Source organism: Lepidochelys olivacea (assembly GCF_965140295.1).
Source record: "Lepidochelys olivacea isolate rLepOli2 genome assembly, chromosome: 8".
In the NCBI taxonomy this organism is placed as follows: domain Eukaryota; kingdom Metazoa; phylum Chordata; order Testudines; family Cheloniidae; genus Lepidochelys; species Lepidochelys olivacea.
Genome location: NC_140418.1, coordinates 81060486 through 81074015, shown reverse-complemented (window position 1 = coordinate 81074015; position 13530 = coordinate 81060486). Strand labels below are relative to the sequence as shown.

Sequence of the window (13530 nt, the reverse complement as noted above, 5' to 3'; positions counted from 1 at the left end):
TTAAGAAATACTTACAGTGTTGCCAATGCCAGGCTTGTAAAACTGCACTATATTATAGTAATGCCTTTGCCATAATAGTATTTACCAATAATTATCCATGTTTTTAACACAGGTGGCATAAATCTTAATATACTATTACAGGACTGACACCACATGGTCCGAGAGCCCATCTTCAAGATATATTTCACTTAGAGGTATCATGTCTATGCAATATAAGCTTCAGTTGACTCTAAATCTTGCTGAGAAAAACCTGCGTATGGAGCTGATTAGATAATAAAGCAGTGCAAGGCATCTTGACACTTTTGGATACCCTGGTGTAGAAAATTGCTTCCAGCATCAAAGATAAACCAAACTATAGTATAGTGCAGCTTTATGTTAGTTGATTTCTTTAGGAGAATCTTGAGGTTATAATTAGAACAGTTTAGTTCTCTGGAATAAGGGTGTCATCACTAACCTAACTTTTGTTGTGATATTATTCAAATGCTTTTCTTAATTGCAGAGCAGTTCATAAATTAATATATATCTAGTAGTTACAGTTTTGATGAGTCAAATAATTGCCTCTAGTGTAATTAAAACTCAGTGTTAAAACTTTGGCACTATGGAGAACCTAAAACCTGTTTCTGTTTTTTATTTCAAATTTCTTTTTTAACTGAACTGCAGTTTCTATTTTCATTCTCTTGTTTTCTTACTTTCCTTATGCTTTCCTCTAGCAACCTACAGAGAGACAAGTATGGGAGTAAAACTTAACTTTGCCTATCAAATGTAAATTTTTTCAGCATGGTTTTTAATGGGCACAATTAAAACATAACTAGTGGTCATGACGTAGACTCAGCGGGCAAGTGGTTCACAATTTGCAACTGAAATGTTTCCACGTTCAAATAGTACTTCTGTAGTGCTTTTTGGAAAATAACACAAGGTCTGTAGCAAAGCCTATTGGTAAATGAGGATATGCAATGCTGAAATAATTTGCTGTTTAAAATCAAAGCAATGTCAAGCAAAAATGCTTAATAATTTACTTACATTTCTACATTCCCACAGTAATCTTGCTACAGGCTATGGAAAGATTTCAAATGAATTACCTGATCATGGGCAACAAAACTTGCCTCTTCAAATCAGTCAAAGTATATTCTAGAGTGCTTAACTCTGCAGTATATCACAGAACTCTGACTTAGGGTTATCAAATACGTTTTGGTATCTGCTTAGCAGAGCACAGAGAACAAAATTATAAAAATAAATCACTTTCATTAGGGAAATGAATGCCAGCATGCGGTCCATGTGTTGCCTCACTCTTATAAATGCCATATGTTCTGTGCAGCTAAGATCTTGAAACATATATGAAGTTACAAAGCTATGAAGTTGTTTAATCAAAGCTTAAAGAGGCCTTTCAAACAACCATCATCACTTTGTCTAATTTGGTACACATGGCAGGCTGGAATAACACAATACAAAATGACTTGCAAGTTTTTCAAAAGGAGAATTTAGCTCAAAATCAGTATTCTGCTACCAAAACAGTCTCTTGACAAAAACATATCACTTTCATATTTAAAAAATTTTTAGAAGACACTTGCATTTTCTAGAGTACGCTGCAGCTTTAAGTGTGGAACAAAGGCAAAACAAGAAAATCTGTAATCTTTTTCAAACAAAAGTTTTTTCCCCTGTACTCCTCCAAGCCTTGCATATAATGCAGCAGCCTCACAGTGATCAGTTTCATTCCAATAACATCACTTCATTCTTTCTTTATTTCCAGTCATATTTGTAGTTAAAGTGACTTTCTAGGAATCCACTAACAATCTAACTTTCCATGGTACAGGCTTTTCAGTTTCTTTCAAAACTCTTGTTTTTCTTGCCTGGGAAGCGTTGTGATTTTGTAGCTTACATGTCTTTGTGTCTGTAGAAAATACATTTCTTTAACGCAAAAAACTTGTCACCATAAGATTCCAATTTTTTTCCTTAAACTTCTTTTCATATCTCCAGCAGACTTACCCAATCTGTCATTCCTCCAGCAGTTAAAAGATGTCAGCCATGGCTGATTTCCTCCTCCCATTCCACAGTTAATATTTATTCTTTGGTTTAATTTCTGTGACCCATGCTTACAGAAATTCCTAACATTTCTGCATTTGAACTGCATGCCCATGGTGTCTGTGGGCCTAAGTCTTAATTGACTATACTGGTTCATTCAGTGCTGTCACTGTGACTGATGCAGACTGCAGGCGAACTTTGACCTTTAGAAGCCCGAGGCCATTGCTGGCAGACAGAATATTAGTACAAAAATTACATTAAGTGGGAAAAAAGCTGTTATTGCTAGTAATCTAATTTGCTGAACCCTTGCTCTGACTAAGTTGCTGAGAAGCTTAGTAATTCTTCATCATGTTACAATAAATCATTTTACTTTCTTTTATATATCAGCTACTCTTAGGCCAGATAGCCTGAGCAGACAGACATGATGTGAGTTGTCAAAGTGAGTCATTCCACCTGCTGTCTATCGTGTTGTTGGATGGTGCTTGTGGGCCCTGGTCCCTTTAGTGTGAAAGTTGGCTGTCCTTGTTTAACATAAAGTCTTTGTATTTGTCCATTTTTCATTCTTTTCTTTACTTCATCTCCAGAAAAAAAAAGGAACGGTTAGAACTGTTGTTAAAGTAGTTGCTTGCCAGTTATGTGGGTTTATGTTATACATTGACCTTCAGTTTTGTATGTGGCCTAATTCCTTTTTAATTTAGTGTCGTTTAGGACAAATTCTGTTAATTTTATTTTTCTAATCATGGTGTTGTACTTTAAAATGTAAATATTTACAAATGAATTGCTTTGCATTACATATGCAAGGGCATGGAGTGAACAGTTCCTTGTGGAAGAGTCATAAACCTGGTACTGAGTTATGGAATCCGAATCCCAGAGTACCCCCTAAATTTCTAAATTAAAATCCAATTCCACCCCATGGGAAATCAGTATAATTTTTGAAATACATCTTTCCTATAAGGTGTGCAACTGTTTACAGTTGGGAATGTTCAATAACCTAACTTCTTTCAAGTCTTACTTCCAAGTACAACTTTGTCCTGAACTACATTAAAGAGTTTTATACAAAAAGAAGAAAAGTAAAAAGAGTGCCAGAGAGTAACCCAAACTGTCCCCTTTCTATTTCAGGACATTCACTGAACAATGCCAGGGATACAAGTGCCATGGATACTCTACCGCTAAATGGTAATTTCAACAACAGCTACTCATTGCGCAATGGAGATTATAATGACAGTGTGCAAGTTGTAGACTGTGGACTAAGCCTGAATGATACTGCTTTTGAAAAAATGATCATTTCAGAATTAGTGCACAACAACCTGCGGGGCAGCAGCAAGAACCACAACCTGGAGCGCACACTCCCAGCCAAAGCTGTGATTGGCGGGAGCAGTAGCGAAGATGACGCAATTGTGGCGGATGCTTCATCTTTGATGCACAGTGACAACCCAGGACTGGAGCTTCACCATAAGGAGCTTGAGGCACCACTCATTCCCCAACGGACTCACTCGCTTCTGTACCAGCCACAGAAGAAAGTGAAGACTGAAGGAACTGACAGCTACGTCTCACAGCTGACAGCTGAGGCTGAAGACCACCTACAGTCCCCCAACAGAGACTCTCTTTACACAAGCATGCCCAATCTTAGAGACTCTCCTTATCCAGAGAGCAGCCCTGATGTTGAAGAAGATCTCTCTCCCTCCAGGAGGAGTGAGAATGAAGACATTTACTACAAAAGCATGCCAAATCTTGGAGCTGGCCATCAGCTTCAGATGTACTATCAAATCAGCAGGGGCAATAGTGATGGCTATATAATTCCTATTAACAAAGAAGGATGTATCCCAGAAGGAGATGTTAGGGAAGGGCAAATGCAACTAGTGACAAGCCTTTAATAGTGTAGCAAAGAAATACTAAAGGCCACATACAAGTATTAAAAAGACTTTATTGGCCCAACGCAGGCTCCCTCATATCTGCTCAAAGAGACTATTCTGTTCACCCTGTGGTTCTCCGGTGTAAAGGGAATGACTGGACCTTGCAGTTCTGTGAATTTTTATAAAACAAAAACTTTGTATATACACAGAGTATACTAAAATGAATTATTTGTTACAAAGAGAAGAGATACCAACAAGGTATTTTAAGATATCTTCTGCTGCTGAGTTTAACAAAATTGTGAAACAAACAAACAAAGATGAAAACTTTCCAGCCATTTTACTGCAGCAGTTTGTGAACTATATTTGTAAATATGGCTGCACCCTCCCCCCTCCTTTTTTGGGTAGGCCTGCATTGTATTATATACAAGACGTAGGCTCTAAAATCCTGTGGGACAAATTTACTGTACCTTATTATTCCTGACAAGACTTTCAAAAGCAGGAGAGAGAGATTCTGCATCAGTTTGCAGTTCACTGCAAATCTTGTCCATTAAGGCAAAGATTGAAACATGTCTAACCACTAGCAATCAAGCCACAGGCCTTATTTCATATATTTCCTCAACTGTACAATGAACTGTTCTTGTGAAAGATGGCTAAAGAAATTATATTTTGTTCTATTGCTAGGGTAAAAAAATACATTTGTGTCCAACTGAAATATAATTATTAAAAATAATTTTAAAGAGTTTGAAGAAAATATTGTGAAGAGCTCTTGGTTGCACATATGTTATAAGCTGGTTTTCTTACACTTTGTTCATAGTACTGTAGTATGTTTAAATTCCAAGTTCTACCTGTTTTCACTTATTTTTCACTGTAAACAGTGTTCTGCTTTGAGAAGTTAATTTTTATTCTTATGTTTGACTTTTTTTTATTGCCAAAAAAACCAAACAACCGATTTCCAAGGAGAAATTTCTCTCAGAAGCCAGTTATGCCATGCCTTGCACAAATTTGGTAAAATCTAGCCAAGATTGTAAGTCAATTCCCTGTTCATTCTTTAACCAGGGTGGGAAGGGGAGGGCTAATGGGGACACTGGACACTTCTCTCAAACTTTCTGGTGAACAAAAGGTGCCTGTCCTTTTAAAAATTAAATAAAACAAATATTATTCCTCCATATTCCTTCTGCCTATATTTAGTAATTTATTTTATGATAAAGATCTAATGAAATGTAAATTGTTTCAGCAAAATTCTGCTTTTTTTCATCCCTTTGTGTAAAACTGTTAATGAGCCCATCACTAATAACCAATGTAAAGTTTAACACCTGTTTGACAGTAAATAAATGTGAATTTTTTTCCAATATAGGTAAAATGTGAATTATGTATGAATTGTAATTGGTGTGAATTTTCCTTTGACCCAGCTGTGTTCTGCTTCAAACTGCTCCCTTATGTTTCACTATTTAAATATAAAAGCATACAATAGGAGCTGCGTATATGTTGCTACTGAATAGAGGTCATCATTGCAACTTAGCATTCTAGTCACAATCACATATGATCAAAGTCAGAGACATGAGCTCCATTAGGAAATTGTACTGTAATCTCAGACATTTACATTAGATTTTTTTAAAATAGGATTCAATCTATTTTACATTATTTTTAATTTCAGTACAATCACATTTTGGGCAACTGCTTATATGTTTATAATTGAAGATGAAGATAATGCTTTGCAATGGAAAAAGTGTTTAATAAGCAGCATTTATGTAGCTGTGTACAATCAAACAATCAAAGCACCCTTTTGAGATGGGTAAATAAATATTATCCACATTTTACCAGATGGGGAAATCAAGGCAGACAGTTTCAAGCTGATGTCTTGACAAGGCAATACAGTAAGTCAATGTTAGAACTGGGATTTAGAAATCTGGATATCCTGCTTCCCAAACCTCTTAATTTCTCTAGACCATGCTGTTTCTGAGTTGCCTGTGGTTTTATGAGATGCAAAGCATATTTTGATTTCTGTGAATCCAAACAATATTCTGATAAATCCTAACTACCTAAATAGCTCAGAGAACTTACCTGGACTCACTTGGATTTTGGAAAAATAGAATTTCAGAAAAATTAAATGACACTGTTGGAGGACATTTCTGAATTTTGACTAATATGAATGCCAGGTAACTGGGATTCAGAAAATCAGGGTTTACCTTTATTCCAACTCGCATTTTCTGTGACATAGCAACAATTGATAATGAAGATAAAAGCATATTTACATAATGTCCAACTGGTAATCCTCCCAACAGGTTTGTTAATGCTCAAAGCTGTAGTTTTTATAGTGTGTTCCCTGGAGGTAAGTGGTCTTTTCATCAGAGGCTGTCTTCTGTTTACCATATATGTCACAAAAATTGAACTCTGAGTAATAAGGATTTGTCCTGAGCCAGGATTTACACCAGATTCCTTTGGATCAAAATAATTCCCCAGGGTCATCCTGCAAGCTTGGAAACTTGTTTATTGACTTCTAACTAGAAAATAATGGATTTGGAAATGCTGTATGTATACATTATAAATTCACTAATTTTAGATTCTTGCAACACTTATTCATATGAGTAATCAATCCCTAGTCTTATGAGAAGCCTCATTGTCTTCAATTGGACTACCTGGTTGAGCAAGGTTTGCAGGATCATGGCCTTAAAACATCTATATTAAAAGAAAGTTCAAGCGACGTGTGTATAAAACCAAGGACATTTAATTGAAATACTGTCAATGCCTATGGATAATGAAATACATTAAGGAAGTGCTTTACGAGTATATCCTGTTGTAGCCAGATATTATAGAGAATTATTGGTTTTATTAATGTCTTTGCACAGTCTTACTGTTTTTTTTTTAATATATGATTTTGCTCGTGAATATCCTCAAGCAGCTATTTTTCCTGGAGTAGTTCGATTGAAATCAGTGAAGAATGGCCCTATGTAATTACATGGCTGACGTTTTTGGGGGAGCTCTTGCTTTACATTTCATGGCCTACAGCTATACCATCTTGAATTGTGAACCCATATCTGACAAACTAAGCACAGTTGGGTGAAGGGATTGGATCTAAGAATTCCAAAGATAATGAAGTTCGGCTGGTACTGGTGTTGGGGATTCAAAAAGTAGCAGTCTTTTTTTGGAGTCAGTACTTAACCAATTCCCACAGTAATGCCATGAACACACTGCTGCTGAAGGTGCCATCTTTCAGATGAGCTGTAAATCTGCTTGTGATCATTAGAGATCCCCTGGCATTTGTGGTGTTAACCCCTGTGTCTCGACCAAATTCCTTCTTAGGTAATTTCAGTCTGTCTACATGAATTCTCTCAGCAGTTTCAGTGAGATTCAGTATTGTTCACCTCCTGTACATCACTGTGTAATGTTGCTGTGCACTGTTAAATAGCTGATACATTTCAGTGGTAGGTGAAGTAATCCTAACTCTATACACATCAGTTCAAATTCAGCCCTGAGGCTGGCAGAGGCAACTCAACTGATCCCACTGGCTGTGTCCGCACTGAACCTAGGAGGTGCAATTCCTAGCATGGATAGACACAATCACACTAGCTCAGCTGGAGCTAACAGTCTAAATGCAGTAGTGTGGATTTTGCTGAATAGACAGCAACTTGGGCTAGTCCCCCAAGTCTGAGCATGCCGGCCCCCTTGTGACGCCCCCATGAGGTGCTGCCCACACGGCTACTTTTAGCATGCTAGCTCAGCTTAAGCTAGCATGTCTTTCTGGACCCCACTGGGAATCACACCTCCCAACTGCGGTATAAATATGGGGTAAACTTGATCTATGGTTTGTGAAATTTAATAATGCACTTTCCATTTCCTTGGGGTAAAAGACCCTCCAGGAATAAAGTTTATTAATAGACTATATTAAAAACGAGCTACTTAAAGTGTTTTAAATCTTACTTAAGTCATCCTCAAAATATGTATCTGACACTGTTTTAGGTCCTTAAGCACTTCAGGAAAATGGGAAAATTACTTCCTGCAGAGAGAGACTTCATATTAAAATAGTTCACTTGAAGAACAAAATTAGCAAAAAGCAATAGTTTCACCTTGAGGCTTTTTTAAAAAATTGTTTTTAAAAAAGCAACAAGAAGCACTCAAAATGACCTTACAGTACATGGGCATGAATTGCCATTGCCTCACACATTATAACTGACAGCAGTGGAAAGTAAGTGTGAAATGACTTTACTATACTAGCAAATCAGAATGGTCTTCTACCCATTTTTGTACTCATTTTGTTTAGTGTGACTTCAGGAGGTGCAGGGCAACAGAATCAGACACCGTGTTTTTGTCCCATTTTGACTCAAAACTAACTCGTTTTCCTTTGGCTTTTATTAAAATTATCTTTTGGAATGAGACTTTTTTATGCCAAAGCTCAACTCTGCATGAAGTTTTATTGCAAGGCCAGATATTTTTGAAACCATATAACTATAAATAGTTATACAGTCAGCCCCCTATGGTTCTCAGCACAGGCCAAATTTATTGTCCTGTTACTAGGGCTCTCAGGTGGGTACTAGCCACTTATTCTTGCATCTTGTATGCCAGTTGTACATCAACCCAACCAATCCTGCCATATGGAAGATGCAGGGAGGTAGTGGGATTCCTGAGTCCAGTCTGTGGTCTGGTCCCACAAACCCACTTTGGGCAGGGAGGTCAGGAAAATTAGTGTTTTATCCCACCACCTCTTGCTGCGGACTCCGGCTACTCAAGTAATTGTTGTAAGGATGCCACAAGGAGCTATGAGATAGGGTCCTGATTTAAACAGGGAAGCATGGTGGGTTGTAGATAGGTCCCCTCTCACAAACCTACCCTGTTGCAAGAGTAGATTTCTCTCCCAGCTGAAAACTTTGGATTTTAAACTAGAATTGCACTCCTTAAATCATTCAACTAATGTCTAAAGGTTGGAGTCCAGTTCCCTGCTTGGCTGGGTGGAAGCAGATGCTTTATGCCACCGTGCCTGGGGGAGTGGGAGGTTTGTGTCCCTGGTATTTATAAGCAGCCTGGCAATTGTGGAGTCCAGGACCAGGCAGGACTGCAGATCTACCAGAGCCAGGATTTCACTCAAGGTTCTTGCTGCTGAGGACTTTTTTTTTCCAATATACTGTTTTAGAGGTTTTTAGAAATACAACTTCCAATTCCCTTTATATGCACAAAATAAATGACCAATGGTGTTTCATTAATTCATGCCTAAAAGCATTAACATCTCATTACATTATGTCACCATTCATTAATCTCAATCTTTCCCCATCAAAAGTTACTGGCATGTGAAACATCACCAAGGCCTCGCTCCACGATACAGCCTAAGTATTTATAAATAGTAATAGCAAAAATGCACACAGCCAGAAAGCAGGAAGCAAGAAGATTTAAAGTGCTAGCACATAAAATGCATCAGTCAGTCAGACTGCATTACCAGTGACCACAGACGAAGTCTTGTTGCAGCTATGGAGATGGGAAATATTTTGGTAGCGTGCTTGTTTGGCAGATTTTGGTGGCAGGTGTCTGTGACATGCTTGTTGCAGCTTGGCCGTAATTTTGAGTGGGCACCTTCATCCAGTCTAGTCCCATATGATAAAACATTATGCTACGGTGTTTGTGAGTCAATCATTAACATCTAAAAATTAACAAACCACAAGGAATTATCTAGAACCTTTGGAAGCATTTCAGGCTCATTTTCTAGGTGTTGGAAGGTGCGTATGGTTAAGGGTGTAGGCTAGAGCTGTGACAGGCTTCCTGTGTGACTTGGAAGGTGATTGCTAGCGCAGCAGCCCAAGGGACCAAGGCTTAAAGCTGCCCTTGTGCCCTGCCAATCTCCAGCTGCTTCAGGGGCCAAGTTTTGACAGCCTCCCTTGGCTGATCTAAGGGTACCAGCGCTACCCAGAATCGCTGCAATTCTTTGTGCTGCAGTCCCACCACTGGCACAGACCCTGTGCAAAGGATGGGAATGCGATCGTCAGAGACCAGCAGCCAGCCTTAGTTCCCACGCTGGAGAAAGTCTTCTCTTTCCCTCCCCCCACTGGGTCCCAGGCCCTTTATGTGGACCAAGGCAGAGGGTGAACATCTCATGCTTTGGGCTAGATTTTTAAAATGATAGAGGAGCTTAGGCACTTTTGAAAACCCTGTTAGGTGCCTATTTGAATCTTCAAGGGCCCAAAAGTCATCTTTAAAAAAAAAAAACACCAAAAAACTGTCCATCAGTCCCCCATCTGTAAGTGGGAGTAAATTTCCCTGCTTCACAGGATAGTTGTGAGGCTCTCACTAGTTAGGGGATGGAGGCATCTGCAGTACTTGGAGAAACCGTTCATATCTCTAGCTTATGTAGCTTTGAAGACCTACCCAGTGTAAGCCAGATGGGCTCAGCCATCATCAAGCTGTAATACTTTTTTGGATGCTTCAGTGATCTTGGCCTCTATTTTCCAGCCCTTTCTTTACACATCCGAGCATTTTGTTTGCCTGTTCTGACTGCACTTGCACAGCAGTTTGCACTGGGCTCACCATCGTGATAGCAGGTCTTTTCAAAGTGTGCTCCAGCCCTGGAACACCCCTGGCATTGGCACCTATGGATCATAACATGGCCGCTTGCAAAACTGTCATGGAAAAATGTACCCACCCAGCTACACATGTTAAAATTTTCAGAGTGGACTAGTCACACAACTCCCATTCATTTTTAATACCCTCACTCACACTGAATAACGAATAAATGGGCCTTATAAGAGGAAAGACCATATACGGGTTAGGGCACTAGCCTGGGACTTGGGCTACTCAGGTTTAATTAGCTGCACTGCCATAGACTTCCGTTGTGATCAAGTCAAGCACAGCTTCCGTGCCGGCTTGACCACTCTGTAAAATGGGGAGGAGAGTGCTGCCCTACCAAGCGGGGTGGTATGAGGCTAAATGCATTAATGACTGTGATATGGTCATCTATTCCCCGCGTGCTGGCCCAGCTGTACGTTAGCTAGCTGTTTGAGGAGGAGGGGGCTACTCAGCATAAGGGTAACACAGGCTGGCCCACAGGGAGTGGTGTAACTAAACCCCCTACATCAGCTTTTAAAATATGCCCCATAGCACAGTGGTGTTAAAAAAACAAACACAGGCTTTTTGCCCAGAAAAAAAAAGAGGATGAGCACCCCCTGTGGGCAGAATCCTCCACGGCTGACATAACACCACAAATAAGCCTAAATCATAATTAAGGCAATGATTTAGTCATGGAGGTTGCAGATGTCATGGCATCCAGCCACCTCCGTGACATCAGCCTGCGGTGGCCGGGAGCTGTGGTGTACTCCCAGTATCTGTGGCGGCCCCTGGAGCTCCAAGCCACTGTGGGTGGCAGGGTACCCTGCAGCTCTAGGCCGACATGGGCACTGGTGGGGGAACCCCTGGGCAGCGGGGGATCCCAGGAGCTGCAGGCACATGGGTACCCATAGCCCCGAGTGGCTGTAGGCAGTTCCTAGCCCCTGCACAGCTGCCTGGCTTCGGGTGGTGCAGGGCCCTGCAGAGCCCCTTTTTGGCAGGTATATTTTTAGTAAAAGTCACGGAGAGGTCATGGCGTCCGTTAATTTTTCTTTTTTGCCCGTGACCTGTCTATGACTTTTACTAAAAATAGCCATGACAAAATCTTAGGACTCATAATCACATATCTAAGCCTGCAAGGTGCTGGGCTTCTTCAACTCTTATTTTCTTAACACCTTGGAGATGTCAATTTATGGGGTGTGTGAGGCCAAGTCCAAAGAAACTGTGCTCAAAGCTGTACAAATTTAACTCTGAATTTTCTGTCATCGACAGTTAGAAAGTAGGAGCTGGTTTGTCCCGACCCCATATCTCTGCCCACCTTTCAGTAAAGATTGAGATTGAGAGCTTAGCTTGAGATTGTGCTTGAGGTTAGCACACTCACTAAAGACTGCTTGGGCTCCCCTGCCTCAAGCTGAGTGCGTACTGTTATAACCATAAGCAGTATTTTATTACATACCTTCTGAGTATTGCTTGGTGGATTGATAGATATTGTATTTAAGGAAATTTCAGATAAATTGTGGACTTTTTGTAGATTACTAATTCAAGTGTGAATTAATCACAGAATTATTCTTTAATGCCTGTTCCCTTTAGCTTGTAATTTTACTTAGCACCTGCTACCGCTTTACATTGGTAACCGTAATGGTTGACACTACACCACAGCTGCACCGACTAGCTTTGATTGGCACTTTGACTTTAACAACCCACCCCACTACACGGCTTAGAAGGCTGTACAGTTAATGCCTTATTTGACTGCTATCCTGAGCTCCTGCTCCTAAGCAGTAATATGCTGATGTCTCTTAAAGTGCCTACCCTAGCACAAGCAGTTCACACACATTCACGGGATCATTCAAGGTGAAGTGGCATGTTAACACCTTTCCTCTCATAGGGGGGAGGAAGAAAAAGAACTGAGGCGGGAGGGGTGTTTGTCTTAAACCATAAATCCAGTGTCTCTATTCAGGCCATGATTTTTAGTGTCTAGCAAAATCATGGGCAGCAGGTATCATAGGCTAGGGCAGGCTGTGCCTCACCAAACAGCCTACTGTGGCTCTGCCCCCAGGCCAGCGTGCCTGCTGCAAGGACTTGGGGCTGCCGGGGCAGCTGGTGCTGGGCCACATTGCCTGCCTGGCACTCCAGGGCTAGCTGCCCGAGCACCGGGTTTGGGGGCTGCCTGGAGCCCTGGGACTGGGGGGGCGCAGTGACTGTGCTACCCAGCCGCCTGAGCACCGGGGCTGGGAGGGGCCGCCTGGGGCTGGGGGGAGGTGCAGCAACCGCGCTGCCCGGCTCCCCGGGCACCGGGGCTGGGGGAACAGAGACCGTGCTGCCCAGACACCTGGAGGCCTGGGGCTGGGTGCATGGTAACTGCATTGCCCGACCCCTGGGGCCTTGCCATTCCCCTCCCCCCACCCCCGCCTGCCCCAGGCCATCTGGTGCTGGGGCTGGGGGCGGGGCAAGGTGGGAGTGCTTTGGGCTCCTGTGGGGGAAATGGATGTAGAAAGGGAAGGGCCTCAGGCACAAGGGGAGGAGCTGGGGGTTAGTCCATCAGCCCATGAGCAAAGTTACGAATTTAAGCTCCAAGGCCGATCTTGCTGACGTGTTGGGCAGGTTTCCTTTAAGGTTAAAAGGCAGAGTTCAGATACAGACTAGAGTGATCACTTTGTGTTCATCTACAGGTGAGAAGGTGTTTTTTGCCTTATTGTCCTGTGCACGTTCATTCTAGAGCGTAGCCATTTTCTGGTTGTTGGAGATTTTAGCGCACTGGATAAGGTGCACAACATGTTGTGACTGGCATGTTTAGGACCCATTGATCTGGAATGGTGTTGATCCTCACAGCAGTGGTGATAAATCTACAGGTTTTGCATTTATTGTTCTGGAAGGGTCTGTTGCCACACTGAGTTGGCATGTCCTGGTCTGTGGGGAGACTGTTTCTGAAGATGAGCTTGGAGAGGGTTTGTGCATAGATGACCCATGCCTGCTGATGGGGTGGAGGTGGGGATGGGAAGGGGGGGGACACAACCATAGAACAGCTTGAGTTCCACCCCGCACAGCCCCTCTTCCCAGAAAGCAGAAGCTCCTCCCTGCAGTTCCCACTGTTCCTCTGCCGCTCCTAGCAGAATTAAAGCGACAGCCCCCCTTCTGT

At 41.5% G+C, this 13530-nt stretch overlaps 1 protein-coding gene across 22 annotated transcripts in view; it reads left to right on the top strand.

Moving 5' to 3' along the window:
• ADGRL2 (adhesion G protein-coupled receptor L2) overlaps positions 1-5199 on the top strand; it is a 477785-nt gene extending 472586 nt beyond the window's left edge. For 6 of the 22 annotated variants that reach the window (XM_084636460.1, XM_084636456.1, XM_084636463.1 and 3 more), the window contains 2 exons: positions 711-728; positions 3139-5199. In XM_084636460.1, the coding sequence (XP_084492586.1) occupies positions 711-728; positions 3139-3893 (773 nt within the window). In that variant the 3' untranslated portion in view covers positions 3894-5199. Of the gene's footprint in view, positions 1-112; positions 195-710; positions 763-2406; positions 2459-3138 lie in introns of all 22 variants that reach the window. The other 16 variants (XM_084636447.1, XM_084636462.1, XM_084636449.1 and 13 more) reach the window with 10 other exon arrangements.
• The last annotated feature ends 8331 nt before the right edge of the window (positions 5200-13530 follow it).